At 70.1% G+C, this 14503-nt stretch overlaps 7 protein-coding genes across 7 annotated transcripts; 5 read left to right on the top strand and 2 right to left on the bottom strand.

Annotated features, from left to right (window-relative positions):
- Positions 1–124: 124 nt before the first annotated feature.
- V1510DRAFT_430043 (uncharacterized protein) lies at positions 125–1069 on the top strand. The gene is made up of 3 exons (XM_066935343.1): positions 125–276; positions 309–796; positions 829–1069. Exons 1-3 carry the CDS (start codon positions 224–226, stop codon positions 915–917), a joined length of 630 nt encoding a protein of 209 aa, XP_066789264.1. The 5' UTR covers positions 125–223; the 3' UTR covers positions 918–1069.
- A 98-nt stretch (positions 1070–1167) lies between these two features.
- V1510DRAFT_416378 (uncharacterized protein) lies at positions 1168–2125 on the top strand. The gene has a single exon (XM_066933755.1). The coding sequence runs from the start codon at positions 1263–1265 to the stop codon at positions 1938–1940; it is 678 nt and encodes a 225-aa protein (XP_066789263.1). The 5' UTR covers positions 1168–1262; the 3' UTR covers positions 1941–2125.
- Positions 1767–4717, bottom strand: V1510DRAFT_434552 (uncharacterized protein). Its single transcript, XM_066935535.1, has one exon. The coding sequence runs from the start codon at positions 4621–4623 to the stop codon at positions 1975–1977; it is 2649 nt and encodes an 882-aa protein (XP_066789262.1). The 5' UTR covers positions 4624–4717; the 3' UTR covers positions 1767–1974.
- A 140-nt stretch (positions 4718–4857) lies between these two features.
- V1510DRAFT_402927 (uncharacterized protein) lies at positions 4858–5920 on the top strand (the record flags this gene model as incomplete). Its single annotated transcript, XM_066932133.1, has 2 exons — positions 4858–5354; positions 5386–5920. 2 exons carry the CDS (start codon positions 4858–4860, stop codon positions 5918–5920), a joined length of 1032 nt encoding a protein of 343 aa, XP_066789261.1.
- A 769-nt stretch (positions 5921–6689) lies between these two features.
- On the top strand, positions 6690–9063 carry V1510DRAFT_416374 (P-loop containing nucleoside triphosphate hydrolase protein). Its single transcript, XM_066933754.1, has one exon. The coding sequence runs from the start codon at positions 6733–6735 to the stop codon at positions 8926–8928; it is 2196 nt and encodes a 731-aa protein (XP_066789260.1). The 5' UTR covers positions 6690–6732; the 3' UTR covers positions 8929–9063.
- Positions 9064–10931, top strand: V1510DRAFT_377781 (ERV/ALR sulfhydryl oxidase domain-containing protein). Its single transcript, XM_066931592.1, has 4 exons — positions 9064–9414; positions 9446–9473; positions 10021–10121; positions 10152–10931. Exons 1-4 carry the CDS (start codon positions 9131–9133, stop codon positions 10507–10509), a joined length of 771 nt encoding a protein of 256 aa, XP_066789259.1. The 5' UTR covers positions 9064–9130; the 3' UTR covers positions 10510–10931.
- On the bottom strand, positions 10414–14253 carry V1510DRAFT_121138 (ATP-utilizing chromatin assembly and remodelling N-terminal-domain-containing protein). The gene is made up of 7 exons (XM_066930272.1): positions 13983–14253; positions 13888–13953; positions 13616–13674; positions 13551–13569; positions 13400–13465; positions 13249–13368; positions 10414–13154 (listed from the first exon to the last, which is right to left on the bottom strand). Exons 1-7 carry the CDS (start codon positions 13983–13985, stop codon positions 10734–10736), a joined length of 2754 nt encoding a protein of 917 aa, XP_066789258.1. The 5' UTR covers positions 13986–14253; the 3' UTR covers positions 10414–10733.
- Positions 14254–14503: the final 250 nt, after the last annotated feature.

Raw genomic sequence — 14503 nt, 5'->3', positions numbered from 1 at the left:
GCGGCGATCGGAGACGCGGGCCGCGGACGGGGAAGAAGAGATGGCGGCATAAGCGCGGCGACGCGCGGGCGCTGCGGCACAGCTGGCACGTGGCGGCATTAATAAGCCACATTCCCTCATAACCTGTGACCGCCCGCGCCGGCGGTGAATTTTTTCCGCCGCCGTCCACGCACTCTCGATCCGATTTATATAGATCCGCGACCGCAGCGGGCCCACACACACGATGGCGAACTACCTGGCGTCGATCTTCGGCACCGAGCAGGACAAGGTCAACTGGTAAGCGGATCGCACGGGCGCGCTGACCGCAGCTCGTTCTACTACAAAATCGGCGCGTGCCGGCACGGCGACCGGTGCTCGCGCAAGCACGTCAAGCCGTCGTACTCGCAGACGATCATGTGCCCGAACATGTACCAGAACCCGGCGTTCCTGCCGAACAACAAGCTGAACGAGTCGCAGATGCAGAACCACTACGACGCCTTCTACGAGGACTTTTACTGCGAGGCGGCCAAGTTCGGCGAGGTCGAGGAGGTCGTCGTGTGCGAGAACAACAACGACCACCTCATCGGCAACGTCTACTGCCGGTTCAAGTACGAGGAGGACGCCCAGAAGGCGTGCGACAACTTCAACTCGCGGTGGCACGCCGGCCGGCCGGTGTACGCCGAGCTGAGCCCGGTGACCGACTTCCGGGAGGCGTGCTGCCGCCAGCACGAGACGAAGGAGTGTGTCCGTGGCGGGTTCTGCAACTTTATCCACTCGAAGAAGCCGTCGCCGGAGCTGGTGCGCGAGCTGGAGCTGGGTAAGTGGAGAGAGAGACGGAACTAACGGCAGCGCAACGGCGGCACCTGAAGCTGCGAGGCCGCGACGCGCGGAGCGTGAGCCGCTCGCCGTCGCCGGAGCCGAAGCGGCGGTTCTACTGATGTGTGTAGCATAATTGAGGAATCTTGGATGAAGACGCGGCGTGCGGCGGCGTGCGTGTGGCGGCGTGCGTGTGGCGGTGCGTACGGTGTGGCGGTGCGTACGATGTAACGGTGCGTGCGGCTCAGGGGGCGCGGTGGCAGTGCGGCATGCGGCCGTGCGGCGCGGCGGCGGTCGCGCGGCGGCGTGCGGCTCGGCGGCCCCGCCGCACCCCGTGCGGCGTGCGCCGCACGCCACGCGGCGCGTGGCTGGGGCCTCGCCAGCACGCCGCGCTAACGGCCGCTAGCCGCGGCCGCCACTTGACGTCTATCGGCGCTGACCCAACCTGCCCGACTCCGCCCCGCACAATGCTCGACCTGCCAAACGGGCGCGCGCACTACGGCGTCGATACCGGCGACCCGCTCGCCTTCGCTGCTCCGAAGGCCGCCGAGCCGGCCGTCTGGGCCCCCCCAAACGGTGCAGACTACGCTACGCTGACGCTCCAGCCGCGACCGATCCCGTACGTGCCCGAGCCCGCGCCGCCGTCGCAGGGCCTGCGGTCGGCCCGCCCCAGCCGGTCACGGCCGCGGACCGTGCTGCATCCCAGTAGTGCGCGACAGAAGACCGAGCGGCCGGCGCGGGCGACGGCCGGCAAGACCCGTAATCACATCCGCGAGCTCTCGGTTGACCAGTGGTGGTCGCTGAGCCTGTCGGAGCAGTGGGCGCTGCTCAACGGGCCAGACAAGCTGTCGATCCGCACAGGCAAGGCCGCGCCGGTGCGGCCGCTGCGGTCGCGAGCGCTGCGCGCACACCGCCCGGCCGACCGCGGCCACTCGGAGCCCGACAGTCCGGCACCGGTCGACCCAGCAGACACGCACGGCGCGGCCAGCGAGCCCGAGTACGACGGCAGCGAGAGCTCCTCGTCGTGGGCCGACAACAGCCCGACGGACGACGTCATGCAGGAAGCGACGCCGTCGCCGGACCCGGTTGGCGAGATCGCGGCCGGTCTGGAGCACACGTACATACACGAGACCATGCGCGGCTGATGTAGAGTATTCAATAATGCTACAGGAGCAGGGCTCAGTCTAGAAAGTAATCAATGTCTGGGATGCGCCCGACGATGCCGTTGACGGTCTCGGTCTCGCGGGCCTTGGTGTCCGTGGTGGTCGGCGCCGTGGGCATGAGCGTGCCGGACGCGGAGCGCGAGCGCGCGGTGCCGGCGGGCGACGGCGGGATGTACAATGCAGAGGAGGGCGAGGCGGACGCGACGGCGGAACCGGCGGACGCGGCGGCGGGGACGGCCGTCTGGATCGGCGCCAGGGCCGGTTTGGCCGGCTCGGCCGAGGCAAAGTCGGCAAAGTCGCCCCAGTCGTCGTCGGTGGAGGCCGAAGCGGCGAGGGGCGTGGCCGAGGGCGTGGCCGAGGCAGGCGTCGAGGCTGCCGAGGCCGCCGTCGTCGGTGTCTTGGCCGCCTTGGCCGGATCGTACGTCTTCACCGGCTGCAGCGGCGCCGGCAGGCCCACCGGTGGCTTGGCCACGGACTTGATGGCCAGCGCGGGCTGCAGTGGCGGTAGCGGGGTCGCCGTCGGCGCGGTTGGCGACCGCAGCGGCGGCGGGACCAGCGTTTTGGTGGCCGTGTGCACGCTCGCAGCGGCCGTGTGGAGCGGCGGCGGCGGTTGGGCGCGGCCATTTGCGCCCGGCGCCGACACCAGGCCGGCCGGCGTCGCCGGGGACTGGCTGGAGGGCGTCGGGCGGGCCGAGACCTGCGGCGCGGGCGTGGCCGGGGCCGGCGTCGCCGGCTGCGACCGCGGCGACGGCGTCTGGGCGGCCGAGAAGTCGCCAAAGTCGCCCCAGTCGTCGTCGACGACGGCCGGGGCTGCCGCGGCCTTCTCGGGGGCCAGCGCGGGCGTCTCGGCCGGCCGCGGAGAGGCCACGCGCTCCGGTTCCAGCGGTTTCAGCGTCAGCGTCTGCGGGCTGGACGTGCTGACGCCTGTCCAGGCGTCCAGCATGATGGGCGCCGCGACCTGCGAGTCACGCTGCCAGCCAAAGAGCGCCTCGGGCCGCGCCGCCGACGTTGGGCTGCTCAGACTGCTGCTCGCGGTCGACGCTGGCAGCGTCAGGCTCGCTGGCAGCGCCGGCCCCGAGAGGTCCCAGTTGAATCCGAGCTGGGCGGTGGCCTTTTTTTGCTCGGCCCAGCGCTGGACGTGCTCGAGCACGTCGTGCGCGACCGTGCTGTCGTGCCACTTGACGCGGACGACCGTGTCGTCGTCGTCGCCGTCGGGGAAGAAGAACTGGCGGGTCGGGCGGGTCAGCGCGTTTGTGAGTTTGCGGGCCGAGCCGCCGTCCAGCAGGTCGCGGACCGGCGGCGGGCCGTCGAACATGGACGCCGGCATGGCTGTGGCCGGGTAGACGTCGTTGAGGAGCGGCAGCGGCGGCGCAGGGTCGAGCTCGGTCGCGGGATGGACCGAGCTGTCGGCGACGTCGAACCCGAGCTCGAGATCGGGCGCGGCCGCAGCGGCAGCCTTGGTGGTCGGCGGCGCCAGGTCGGCGATGTTGGCCAGCAGCGTCGCGTCGTCGACGGGCTCGACCGAGTGTCGTGAGGCGTGGCTGGCCGAGCGGTCTTTCCGGGTCGGCTGGCCGGCCGGTCTCGCCGCCACGGGCTGCGCCAGCTGCGCCGGCTGCGCCGGCTCCGGCGCCCACACGCCCGAGTCGTCTGTGTCGATCGTCAGCGCGCTGGTGTCGCGGATCATGGCCGCCGGCTCGTCGCCGCCCCAGACCGAGCTGTTTTCGGTGCCGGACGCGGTCATGGCCGAGGACGCGCGCAGCATTTCGGCCGCCGGCGACACCGACACGCGCGGCAGCGGGGCCCACGTGTCGCCGCCCCAGCCCTCGTCGGTGTCGGGACTGAGCGACGAGCGGGCGGGGCTGAGGGTGGTGCGGAAAAGCGAGGGCGTGCGGCTCAGGGCCGGGCTCGACGCGTCTGGAACCGACGGCGTCGCCGACAACGACGGCGCCGACGGCGTCGCCGACAAAGACGGCGCCGACGGCTCCGGCGGCTCCAGCGGCTGCGGCAGCGGCACCGAGAGCTCGGACGGCGTCGCAGACACCGCCGCAGACGCGTGGGCGCTCTCGGCAGGCGTTCCCCAGCCGGCGTCGTCGGAACTCGACGAAGCTGCGTCCGAGAGTGCCACGGCCGACGTGTCTGGCACCGCCGGCACGTCCGCACCGCCGTCAAACGCGTCCTCGGCCTCCGGCACGGCCACCGGCGCCGGCGGCGCGCTGATCGGCGCTCCCCACGGATCGTCCGGGTCGGCCGCGACCGGCGACGGCGGCGCCCGTGGCCGGTGGCCGCTAGCCTGGAACTCGGCAATCCGGCGCTCGTTCTCGAGCTCCTGGGCAGACTTTTGCAGCGCCGTCGGCCGCGCTGGCGCCGTCGCCGGCGCGCCCCAAGGGTCGTCCGAAACGGCCGGGCCGGCCGAGGACGCGGCTTTTGCGGCCTGCGGGCCGGCCGGCGCCGCGAGCGCGTCCGGCAGGCTTCCTGTCGTCGGCGCGGACGTCGGCGGCCCCCCCGCGGCCGGGCCGGCGCCGGCCGAGCCCCAGTCCGGGATCACATCGGTCAACGGGTCGACACTCCAGGGCGAAAAAGCAGCGGCATTCGGCGGCCCGGCAGGCATCGTCGTCGCCGATCGTGCGGCCGGGCCATCATCCCAGGGTATGTGGTCATCTTCCATGTGTGCGGTGGCCGGGCGTGGGCATCTCCACCGGATTGGACTTCGATTCGACCGGCCGCGTGCTGGTGGCTAGCTGAGGCGTGCAATTCTCGTGATGCGTTTTGGCGCCGGCGGTCAGTTTGTCCCAAGCCACGTTGAGAAAAAATTTGACGCCGGCACGAAAAATTTGATCAAGGACGTTTGGACCACGGGCGCCGCCAAAAGATCGCACAGACGAGTCCTGCGAGAGAATTGATGGCCAAGAACACGCAGAGCACGGGGGACGACGGGTACGCGGCCACGCTGGCGCGGGTGAACGGGTTGACGCTGGACAGCAGCATCAAGAACTCGACCAAGGCCGGAGACGCGGCCGTGCGGAGCCCGACGTCGGCGCGGGTGGACGGCGCGACGGCGGCGCGGCTGGCGGCGGCTGCGGAGGCGGCCGCGGCAAGCGTGGAGTCCGGGCACGCGGTGCGCGGGCTGACGGAGGAGGCCGAGGAGGAGCCCGCGGAGGCCGCGCCGGCGCGCAACGGCGCCGGGCGGCACCTGGCGCACTCGCACCCGCACCTGGCGGACGGGGCGCCTGCCGGGCCGTCGGCGCCCGGCTCGCCGCTGAGCCGGCCGGCGTCGCCGTACACGCTCAACCCGCCGATCGACTTTGACGGGCTGTCGTGGCCGAGCATCGGCACGCGCGACCGGCTGGAGGCCACGCCCGAGGAGCGCGAGGCCAAGGTGCAGCGGATTGCGGCAGCGTAAGTGGGCGCGGGGGCGCGCTGACGGCAGCGTCAAGACGATCCTGACCGAGATCGGCGAGGACCCGGACCGCGAGGGCCTGCTGGAGACGCCGGAGCGGTACGCCAAGGCAATCATGTTCTTCACGCAGGGCTACGAGCAGAACATCCGCTCGGTGATCAACCGGGCCGTGTTCGAGGAGGACCACGACGAGCTTGTGATTGTCAAGGACATCGAGGTGTTCAGTCTGTGCGAGCACCACATGGTGCCCTTCATCGGCAAGATGTCGATCGGCTACATCCCCAACTCGCGCGTGCTGGGCCTGTCCAAGCTGGCGCGCATCGCCGAGATGTTTTCGCGCCGGCTGCAGGTCCAGGAGCGGCTGACGAAGCAGGTCGCGCTGGCCGTGTGGGAGATCCTGCAGCCGCGCGGCGTGGCCGTGGTGATGGAGGCCACGCACATGTGCATGGTCATGCGCGGCGTGCAGAAGCCGGGCAGCTCGACGGTGACCTCGTGCATGCTCGGCTACTTCCGCCAGTCCCAGAAGACGCGCGAGGAGTTCTTTTCGCTGCTGGGCAAGCGCTAGACGCGGGCCCGGTTCTCAACAAACCGCTTCGACATAAAATGGGTACGGTTGTATGGTGTATCATCTAGTTTGTTTTTGGTCTGTACGGGTGTCTGTTTTCGATCCATTCAATGTAATACACAGGCGCTTTTCAACAAGCGCGTACACAGAGCCGTAAGCCGACGTGAGCCGCACGGTGTGCGGCGCGCGCGGCAGGACCCTGGCAAGCCGCACGGCGCGGCGCTGCATGCGCGGCGCTGCAGGACCCTGACGAGCCGCACGGCGCGCGGCGCTACATGTGCGGCCGCGGCAGACTCCTGCAGCCGCAGCGGCGTGTGCGGCCTGATCAGCCGCACGACGTGCGGCGTTCTGCGCCGCCCGTCGGGCCGTGCCAGCCGCACTGCGTGCGGCGCATCAGTCGCACAAGTGCGCCGCGGCCTGTGCGACCCTGGCGCCGCAGCGAGGGCGCGTGGGTCGTTCAGCCGCACAGCGTGCGGCGTCAAGCGCACGGCCGGACTCGCGCCGCCGAGCTGCCAGCCGCACACTGCGCGGCTCATTGCGGGTTAGGGCTGTGAGCCGCACGGGATGCGGCTCATTGGCCCCAGCCTCGCGCAGCCGCCCGCCAGCGGCTCCAGCCTGCCGCTCGAGCACCGCCGCCCGATGCTGCTTTCGGCGCAGCCGCTCTCCCGGCTCGTTGCTCGGCGCGCCAATCTCCCAGCGCGCGCGGGCGTTTGCCCAGACTGAACATCGGCGCGAGCCTAAAAAAAATTTTCGTGTCTCGCTACTTTTCCCACCGACGAAGTCCACAACTCCGTATCGGCACAGCATACAGCATGCTGACATTCAAACTCAGCGTCGCTCAGGCAGCACGCAGCGCGCGGGCTGCCACCGGTGGATCCGTCGCCGCTGGCGTGCTTGCCCTGCAGCGTCCGGCCGCAGCCGTGGGCCTGCGGTTTTTCTCCGACGAGCAGTCGGACCGGCCGCGGCGCAGTAACGACGGCCAACGCCGCGACGACTGGGGCCAGCGCCGCGACGGCGGCCAGCGCCGTGACAACGGCGGCCAGCGCCGCGACAACGGCGGTCAGCGCCGCGACAATGGCGGTCAGCGCCGTGAAAACAGCCGCTCCAAGTTTTTCGATCGCGCGCGCAGTGGGCGCAACACGCGGGACGACCCGCGCAGTAGCCTGACGTCGAATCGCGACGTGGACCTGACGGTGGAGGAGGCCGAGGAGGGCGCAGCACCGGTGGCGTTCGAGGACGTCCCGGACGTGGTGCTGCACAAGTTCATCAAGGCGGCGATCAAGTCGGGCTTCGGCTACGAGCACATGTCGGAGGTGCAGTCGATGGTCATGAAGCGGGCGGAGAAGACGGTGGCGGAGGCGGCCGCGGCCGAGAAGTTCTATCCCGGCACGCAGCTGGTTGATCCGTCGCTGGGAAACCTGGTGGTCAAGGCGCGGACCGGCACCGGCAAGACGTTCGGGTTCCTCTTGCCCGCGCTCAACCGGGCGCTCTTCTACCGCGAGAACGACCTGGCGATCCGGACAACGGTGATCGTGGCGCCGTCGCGCGAGCTGGCGGCGCAGATCTACAGCGAGCTGCAGAAGCTGCTGCAGTACGTGCGGCGGCCGTACCGCAAGCCGATCCAGTCGCACATCGTGTACGGCGGAACGAGCGTGCGCAACGACGTGATGCGGCTGCGCGAGGGCACGGCGGACTTCATCATCGGCACGCCCGGGCGGCTGCTGCAGCACCTCGACCGCAGCAGCCCTGTGGACGAGGCGTTTGCGGCGACGGACACGCTGGTGTTTGACGAGGCCGACAACCTGCTCGAGGTCGGGTTCCGGGACCAGATCGTCGAGCTCAAGCGGTCGATCGAGCGGCTGCGGGAGGCGGCCAACGCCGACATCAAGCCGCTCGACCTGATGCTGTTCTCGGCCACGTTTGAGTCGGTGCAGCCGCTGGTGCGCGACATGGTGCCCAAGGGCGTGCCCACGGTGTTCATCAACACGGTGCCCGGCGAGGAGGCGCCGACGCACGAGAAGGTGCCCCAGCACGTCGTGCAGGTCGACACGGTCGCCGACCAGGTCTACGCGACGTACTCGCTGCTGCGCCAGAAGCACGAGGCGGGCGAGCCGCTCAAGGCGATCGTGTTTGCCGCGACCAACAACCAGGCGGTCTACCTCGGCCGGCTGCTGTACGACCTCTTCAAGGCCACGGACCTGCGCGTGTGGAAGACGTGCTCCAAGTACACGCAGTCGCAGCGCACGCGCACGGCGCGCGAGTTCCGCGAGGCCACGCGGGGTGTGCTCGTGTCGTCGGACGTGTCTGCGCGCGGCATGGACTTTCCGAACGTCACCGACGTGATCCAGGTCGGCGCGGCGTCGACCAAGCAGCAGTACGTGCACCGCGTGGGCCGCACGGCCCGCGGCAGCAACATGTCGGGCAACGGCTACGTGGTGCTGCTGCGCGACGAGAACTACTTCCAGCGCGAGCTGCAGCGCGACGGCATCAAGCTCGACGACGTCCACCGGTTCACGGCCGAGCCGGACCTGATCGAGGCCGTCGACAACGCCGTGGTGCCGTCGCTCGAGGCCTACCGCGTGCTGCTGCAGGAGTGCAACTCGAGCGTGCTGGCGTTCTACGCGTCGCGGTTCCGCCAGATGCGCACCGACCTGCAGGACTTCAGCCAGTACCACATGGCGTCGACGGCCCGGCTCGTGAGCGCCGAGCGGGCGCCGCTGAACGAGCGCACCGCGCAGTCGCTGCGCATTCCGCGCGAGGCCCGCGGCGTCTACGAGCTGCTGCCGGAGCCGTCCAGGGACCACCCGGCGTTCCGCAACGAGTCGATGGCGAGCGCGGAGCGTTCGCGCTCGCGCGGCAACTCGCGCGGTTCCCGTGGCGACTCGGCCGGCCCCCGCGGCGATTCGGCCGGTCACAAGCGCCTGCCCGACCGCTGGGCTGGCCGCTCGGACCGGTCTGCCCGCAAGGACCGCGGCCGCGCGTTCCGCGCGCGGACTGAATCGTTCTAGCCGCCCAACTAGACGAGTGTAAATGAACGGGTTGTCATCTCTTGTACAGTGTCTTTAGTTTACGGCATTCGAATTGGCATAGGCTCTTCTCTAATGCGTGTGCGGCTCAGACCACCCGAAAAAATGTCCCAAACCTGTAAATAAGCCGACCTCAGACCACGTCGTCACATAGGCCGATTCTCCGACCCTGCGCCATCCAGCAATGAGCCGACTCGCCAAACGGCCGACGGTCATCGTGCTCGCGGCGGTGGCGGCCATCGTGATCCTCGTGATCTCGCTGTCGTCGAGCCAGTCGTCGCGGGCGTCGATCTCGTCGATCTCGCAGCACTCGCAGGAGCTCGCCGCAGGCAAGAACAAGTACACCACCGTCGAGGACATTGCCGAGGCAGGCGACTACAACCCGCTGGACGGCCCGGTGCCGCCGTCGTCGCAGAAGCTGTCGCAGGGCGGGCCGATTATGCCGCACCTGGGCAACGAGACCATCAAGTACGTCGCCGGGAGAGCGCGCTGACACCAGGGCCGAGCTCGGTCGGGCATCATGGAAGGTAGGAGCAGACGATGCGGGGGCGGGTGGGTCGGCGGCGCAGGGCGTGCGGCTCGAGCCGCAGGCCGCGCGGCGCAGATTTTGCCAGCGGCAACGACGCCGCCGAGCGCGGCTGTGCTCGACCGGACGGACAGCTGGCGCAGCTGCGCGCAGCAGGACGGGCCGCTTGGCGCAGCTGCGCGCAGGGTAGCCCGGCATGGTCGTCGCGCAGGCCTGCGGCCGCACACTGCGCCGCACTCTGTGCGGCTCGCGCCGCACGTTGTGCGGCTGGTGCCGGCTCTGCCGCAGCTCTGGCGGCTATATGCGGCCGACCAGGGCTCGGCAGGTTCTGCATGCCGCGGCCGTCGGCTGCGCCGCATGCCGAGCGGCTGACGCGCGTCCTGTGCGGCCGGCCCGCGCCGCATGCCGTGCGGCTGACGCCGCCTCCTGTGCGGCTGGCCCGCGCCGCATACCGTGCGGCTGACGCCGCGTCCCGTGCGGCTCGCTGCCCGCGCCGCATCCCGTGCGGCTCACCGCGCCGCATCCCGTGCGGCTTTCGCTGACCGCAGCTCTTCCACACCATCCTGGCCCGGTACCCCGAGCAGCCCACCAGCGAGGAGCGCGAGGCCCTCTCGTCGTACATCTACCTCTTCTCGCGCGTCTACCCATGGTAAGTCGCGTCCGACCCCGCTGACGCCAGCGGCGAATGTGCCGCGCACTTCCAGAAGCTGCTCAAAAAGTTCCCGCCGCAGACGTCGTCGCGCAACGCAGCGTCCCAGTGGGGCTGCCACGTGCACAACCAGGTCAACGAGCGCCTCGGCAAGGAGCTCTTCGACTGCAACAACATCGGCGACTGGTACAAGTGCGGCTGCGAGGAGCCGGTGGTGGACGAGGACGGCGACCAAGACCAGGCCGACGTCGCCGACGCCGCCGACGCCGCCGACGCCAAGGCCCCCCGCGCGGACAGCGCCACAGCCACGTCCGCCTTTCTCGAGACCGAGGACAAGCTCCAGGGCATCAAAATCGAGTCCAAGGAGGGCCTCACCCGCGGCGGCTAGCCGCCATTTTGCATAGCGGCCCTGCCGCCAGAGACGTTTCGTTTGCGCCGGAAAAACCAGAAGAAAGCAATGTATTGCATACCTGCCGATATATGTAATATTATACAAATATATTACACACCTGTATCTATAAAATAATATACAACCCGAGTCCTGCCGATGGTAGCGAATATAATCGCAGTCTGGGCACCATAACAATGAAATAAGCATACAATACAGCCCACCTAGCCGCCGCGGCGGCGGCGCCGGCCGCGCCCGCGCCCCCGGGCCGGGCGGCCGCGCGCGGCGCGGTCGCCGCGGCGTGGCGGCGGCGGCGACGGCTCGCTGTCGGACGACGACGACTCGTCGTCGGACTTGAGGGCGTCGGCGAGCATGGCCGGCGTCGCAAACAGGTCCTTCTTCTTCTGGTTGGCCTCGTAGTGTGTGTGGCCCAGCTCGGCGACGGCGGCGGCGTTGTGCCAGTTGAGGAAGCGGTAGTCCTTGTCGCCGATGATGGCGTCGGGGGCGGCAGCCGTCGCGGGCGCGTGCTTGGCCGACTGGCGGGACGAGCGGCGGCGGGGCCGGTCCTCGTCCGAGTCGTCCGAGTCGTCGTCCGCGCGGCGGCGCTTGGCCGGGCGCTCGTCGTCCTCGAGCTTGACGTCGTCCTTGGGGTCCTCCAGGCCGAGGTAGGCGCGGCGGGCGGCCACGGTCTCGACCAGGCGGTCGCGGCGGAGCTCAAAGTCCTTCTTGAGCCGGGGCTCGCGCGAGCCCTTGGTGCCCAGCCAGGCAACCAGCCGGTCGATGCTCGCGGCGTCGTCGTAGTAGCCCCAGTCGTCCATGGAGCGCAGGACCGAGCCCGGGTCGACCTCCAGGCGCATGCGCTGGGCCACCAGCATGGTGTCGAACAGCGCGTGGCCGCCCAGGAACTGCTCGACGTCCTCCGGGGTCGGGCCCTGGACCCAGAGGCGGCCCATGGCGTACGTGCCCGGCGCGCCGTCGGCCAGGCCGTTGTTCTCGAACCACCAGTACCGGTTGTAGTAGCGGTCGCGGCCGAGCATGCGCGCGCGCTGGCAGTCAAAGCCGCGGAGATCGGCCTCGGCCTGGCGCAGCGCGTCCGCGCACTTCTGGATGGCCTTCTTGGTCGCGTTGATGTTGACGATGAGCTTCCTGAACGAGGCGTCGGTCCGCGCCAGCGCGCTCTCTGCGTCGTTCCGGCGGCGGCGCGGCTTGGCGTCGTCGTCCTCGTTGTCGGTGGTGTCGGCCGAGGGCAGGCCGTCGGGGAAGTACGACAGCCGCGCGTCCTCGAGCGACTTGAGCGTGTCGGCGAGCTGGCGCTGCTCCTTGTGGGTCTCGAGGCGCTCGCGGCGCAGCCGCGTGCTCTCCTCCATGCAGTGGTCGATGCGCGCGCGGATGAGCGGCGCGTCGCGGATGAGCCGGCAGAGCATGTGGAGCGCGGCGAGCTTGTCGCCGGCCGGCAGCTTGTAGTACTGGGTCCCGGCGGTCTCGAGCGTGGCGGGCAGGTCCAGGGGCGCGACCTGGTCGAGGATGCGCACGCACGCCGGCCGGTACTCGTCCACGTCGGCGATCTCGTGCAGCACGCCGACGATGATGGTCTCCATGCCGCCGTTGACAAAGAGCCGGCGCTGGAGCCGCTCCTTCCAGCCGCCGCCCTTCCAGCGCTGCATGTCGGCCGCGCGGTTCGTGACGCCGCCGTCGCTGGCGCCGTCGGGGTGCTCGTCGTGGGTGTCGTCGGCGTCGTCGGTCTCGTTTTTGTTTTCATTGGCGTCGTAGAACTCGTCCTCGTCGTCGGTGGCTGCGGGCCGGTCGTCGTCGCTGTCGGAGTCCGGCGCGTCCTGCTCGGGCAGGGCCACGGCGAGCTGGGCCGGCAGGTTCGGCCCGACGATGACCTTGAGCACGGCCGCGTGCATCTCGGCAAACAGCTCGCACGGCATGTCGAAGCGGTCGTGCTGCAGCGCCTGCACAAAGTCGTCGAACGAGAACGCGCTGAGGAGCAGCGGCTCGTGGTACAGGTTCAGGAACGCCCACGTCTCGAGCGCGGCGCCGTGCAGCTCGCGCGGGAACGCGGGCTCGATCTGCAGCCGGGGCATGACCGCCGGCGGGTCCGCGAGCTCGATCAGGTCGAGGTCCTCGGTCGAGCGCAGACGGCGCTTCTCGAGCTCGCGGGCGGCGAGTTCGGCCTTGGTCAGCCGCTCCTTGCCGGCGGGCTTGTCGTCGCGCTTGCGGTTGAGCTCGCGCGCGCGGCGGGCGGCCTCGGCCATCTCCTGGGGCGTCAGGCCCTTGTTGCGCAGCAGGTGGCTGGGGATGTTCATGTCGATCCGGTACCGGATCGCGTAGCGCTCCTTGACGAGCCACGGCGCGCCGGCCCAGCTCTCGCGCGAGACGGCGTTCTTGATGAACGTGCGCAGCATGCTCTTGGAGAACCGCTTGCGGTCGCGCGAGATCTGGGGCTCGTCGACGATCTCCTCGTGGCCGAGGCGGTCCTTGGACAGGATCTCGATGCGGTACTTGGCGTACGGCGGCCGGATCTCGCCATTGGGCAGCTGGATCGAGTTGAACTGGGCCTTTTCGCGGATGACGACGTCGTGCTTGTCGCCGGCGAGCGTGGCGACGACGTACTCGCCGGGGTAGAAGTCGGCCTTGAAGGACTGGGCGTCAGGACTGCGGGCGGCGCGTGCGGCGCGTGCGGCTCGTGCGGCTCGTGCGGCGCGTGCGGCGCGTGCGGCGCGCGCGTCCACCTACCTCGTAGATCTGGTCCACCAGGTGGTCCAGCCGCGACACGGTCGAAAACTGCACCCGGCGCAGGACCGGCTCCTTGAGCGAGTCCGGGAAGATCTCATCCACCTCGTGGGCCTCGCTGGTCTGCGGTCAGCGCGGCAGGCCCGGCACGCACCTCGCTGTCGAGCGCCTCAAAGTACGACAGGTTCGAGTGGCCCGTGATCTCGCACACGAACTTGCGCTGCGCCGTCAGCTCGATCGCGCGGCCGCGGATGGCACGCGGCCGCCGCGCAGGCGCCCTGCGCGCGGCGCGTCGCCGCACGTACCTGGTTGTAGAAGTCCATCCTAGACGCGTCAGCAGGCCCTCGGCGGCGCGCGCAGCGGCACTGACCTCTTCAGGTACTCGTCATAGTCGGCAAAGTACTCGCCGGTGCGCTTGATGTACCAGACCTGGCGCGTCAGCAGGTTCGGGGGCCAACGGCCGGCGCAAGCGAGCCGTCAGCCGGCGGCCGGGTCGGGGGGCCCGGCGGGTCGGGGCGCGGCGCGACCCAAGGCGCGGGGCGGTGGCACCCGGCGCGCGCCGACCCGCCAGCGCGGTACGACCCGTCCCCGGCGGGTCGCGTCCGGCCCGGGCGCCACGCGCCCCGGCCCACGCACACTCACATGCTGGTTCTCGTTGGCCACCGGCGGCGGCCGGGCCAGCTCGACGGCCTTGCGTTTGAACAGGACCTGGGTCAGCGGCGTCGGCCGGCACGCACCATCAGCTAGCACGGCGGGCGCGGGCGGGCACGCAGAGGCGCGTGTGCAACCGCCGGCCCGGATGCTGGCGGCGAACAACAAACGACGGCCAGCGATCACGGCCGCGGGGCGATGCCGATGACGTCGGGATCCGTATCGCGTGCGCGCTCGCGTCGCGCAGGCTGGGCAGGAGGGGGGCCGCGGCGGGGGTGTCGGCGCCAGGGATGCGCGGAAGGGAAGGAAGACGGCGGAGGGTAGCGAAAAGGTGATTTGAGGGCGGAGTGTTTTGGCAATTCGGCGAGGATCCTAAACTAGAACCCGCCGAAGAACACTTATTCATAGAACTTTAAATGGGAAAGTCAAACAGCTAGGCCGAGTACCGCCGGCCGCGCGCGCACAGGTACCGGCGGCCGTGGCGCGGCGGCGCGTGTGGCGCGGCGGCGGCGCAGGCGGGCGCGGGGCGCCGCCGTGGCGCAGGTGGCGCGCCCGTGGCGCGCCCGTGGCGCCGTGCCGTTGCTGCACGTACCGCTGACGTACATGC

This window comes from Dipodascopsis tothii, assembly GCF_038497935.1.
Source record: "Dipodascopsis tothii strain CBS 759.85 unplaced genomic scaffold V1510scaffold_13, whole genome shotgun sequence".
NCBI lineage: Eukaryota > Fungi > Ascomycota > Lipomycetes > Lipomycetales > Lipomycetaceae > Neoaidaea > Neoaidaea tothii.
Note: the sequence above shows the minus strand (reverse complement) of the source record. Positions and strands in the feature narration are given on the sequence as shown.

What these genes read in the sequence shown, in the direction of transcription:
- V1510DRAFT_430043 (XM_066935343.1), top strand. Translation starts at nt 224, where the DNA reads ATGGCGAACTACCTGGCGTCGATCTTCGGCACCGAGCAGGACAAGGTC. An exon ending in GAGCAGGACAAGGTCAACTG is followed by an intron (nt 277 to 308) that starts GTAAGCGGATCG and finishes CGCTGACCGCAG; the next exon opens with CTCGTTCTACTACAAAATCG. An exon ending in GGTGCGCGAGCTGGAGCTGG is followed by an intron (nt 797 to 828) that starts GTAAGTGGAGAG and finishes AACTAACGGCAG; the next exon opens with CGCAACGGCGGCACCTGAAG.
- V1510DRAFT_416378 (XM_066933755.1), top strand. Translation starts at nt 1,263, where the DNA reads ATGCTCGACCTGCCAAACGGGCGCGCGCACTACGGCGTCGATACCGGC.
- V1510DRAFT_434552 (XM_066935535.1), bottom strand. Translation starts at nt 4,623, where the DNA reads ATGGAAGATGACCACATACCCTGGGATGATGGCCCGGCCGCACGATCG.
- V1510DRAFT_416374 (XM_066933754.1), top strand. Translation starts at nt 6,733, where the DNA reads ATGCTGACATTCAAACTCAGCGTCGCTCAGGCAGCACGCAGCGCGCGG.
- V1510DRAFT_377781 (XM_066931592.1), top strand. Translation starts at nt 9,131, where the DNA reads ATGAGCCGACTCGCCAAACGGCCGACGGTCATCGTGCTCGCGGCGGTG. An exon ending in CTGGGCAACGAGACCATCAA is followed by an intron (nt 9,415 to 9,445) that starts GTACGTCGCCGG and finishes CGCTGACACCAG; the next exon opens with GGCCGAGCTCGGTCGGGCAT. An exon ending in TTCTCGCGCGTCTACCCATG is followed by an intron (nt 10,122 to 10,151) that starts GTAAGTCGCGTC and finishes CGCTGACGCCAG; the next exon opens with CGGCGAATGTGCCGCGCACT.
- V1510DRAFT_121138 (XM_066930272.1), bottom strand. An exon ending in TGGCCAACGAGAACCAGCAT is followed by an intron (nt 13,675 to 13,887) that starts GTGAGTGTGCGT and finishes CTGACGCGCCAG; the next exon opens with GTCTGGTACATCAAGCGCAC. An exon ending in TTGAGGCGCTCGACAGCGAG is followed by an intron (nt 13,369 to 13,399) that starts GTGCGTGCCGGG and finishes CGCTGACCGCAG; the next exon opens with ACCAGCGAGGCCCACGAGGT.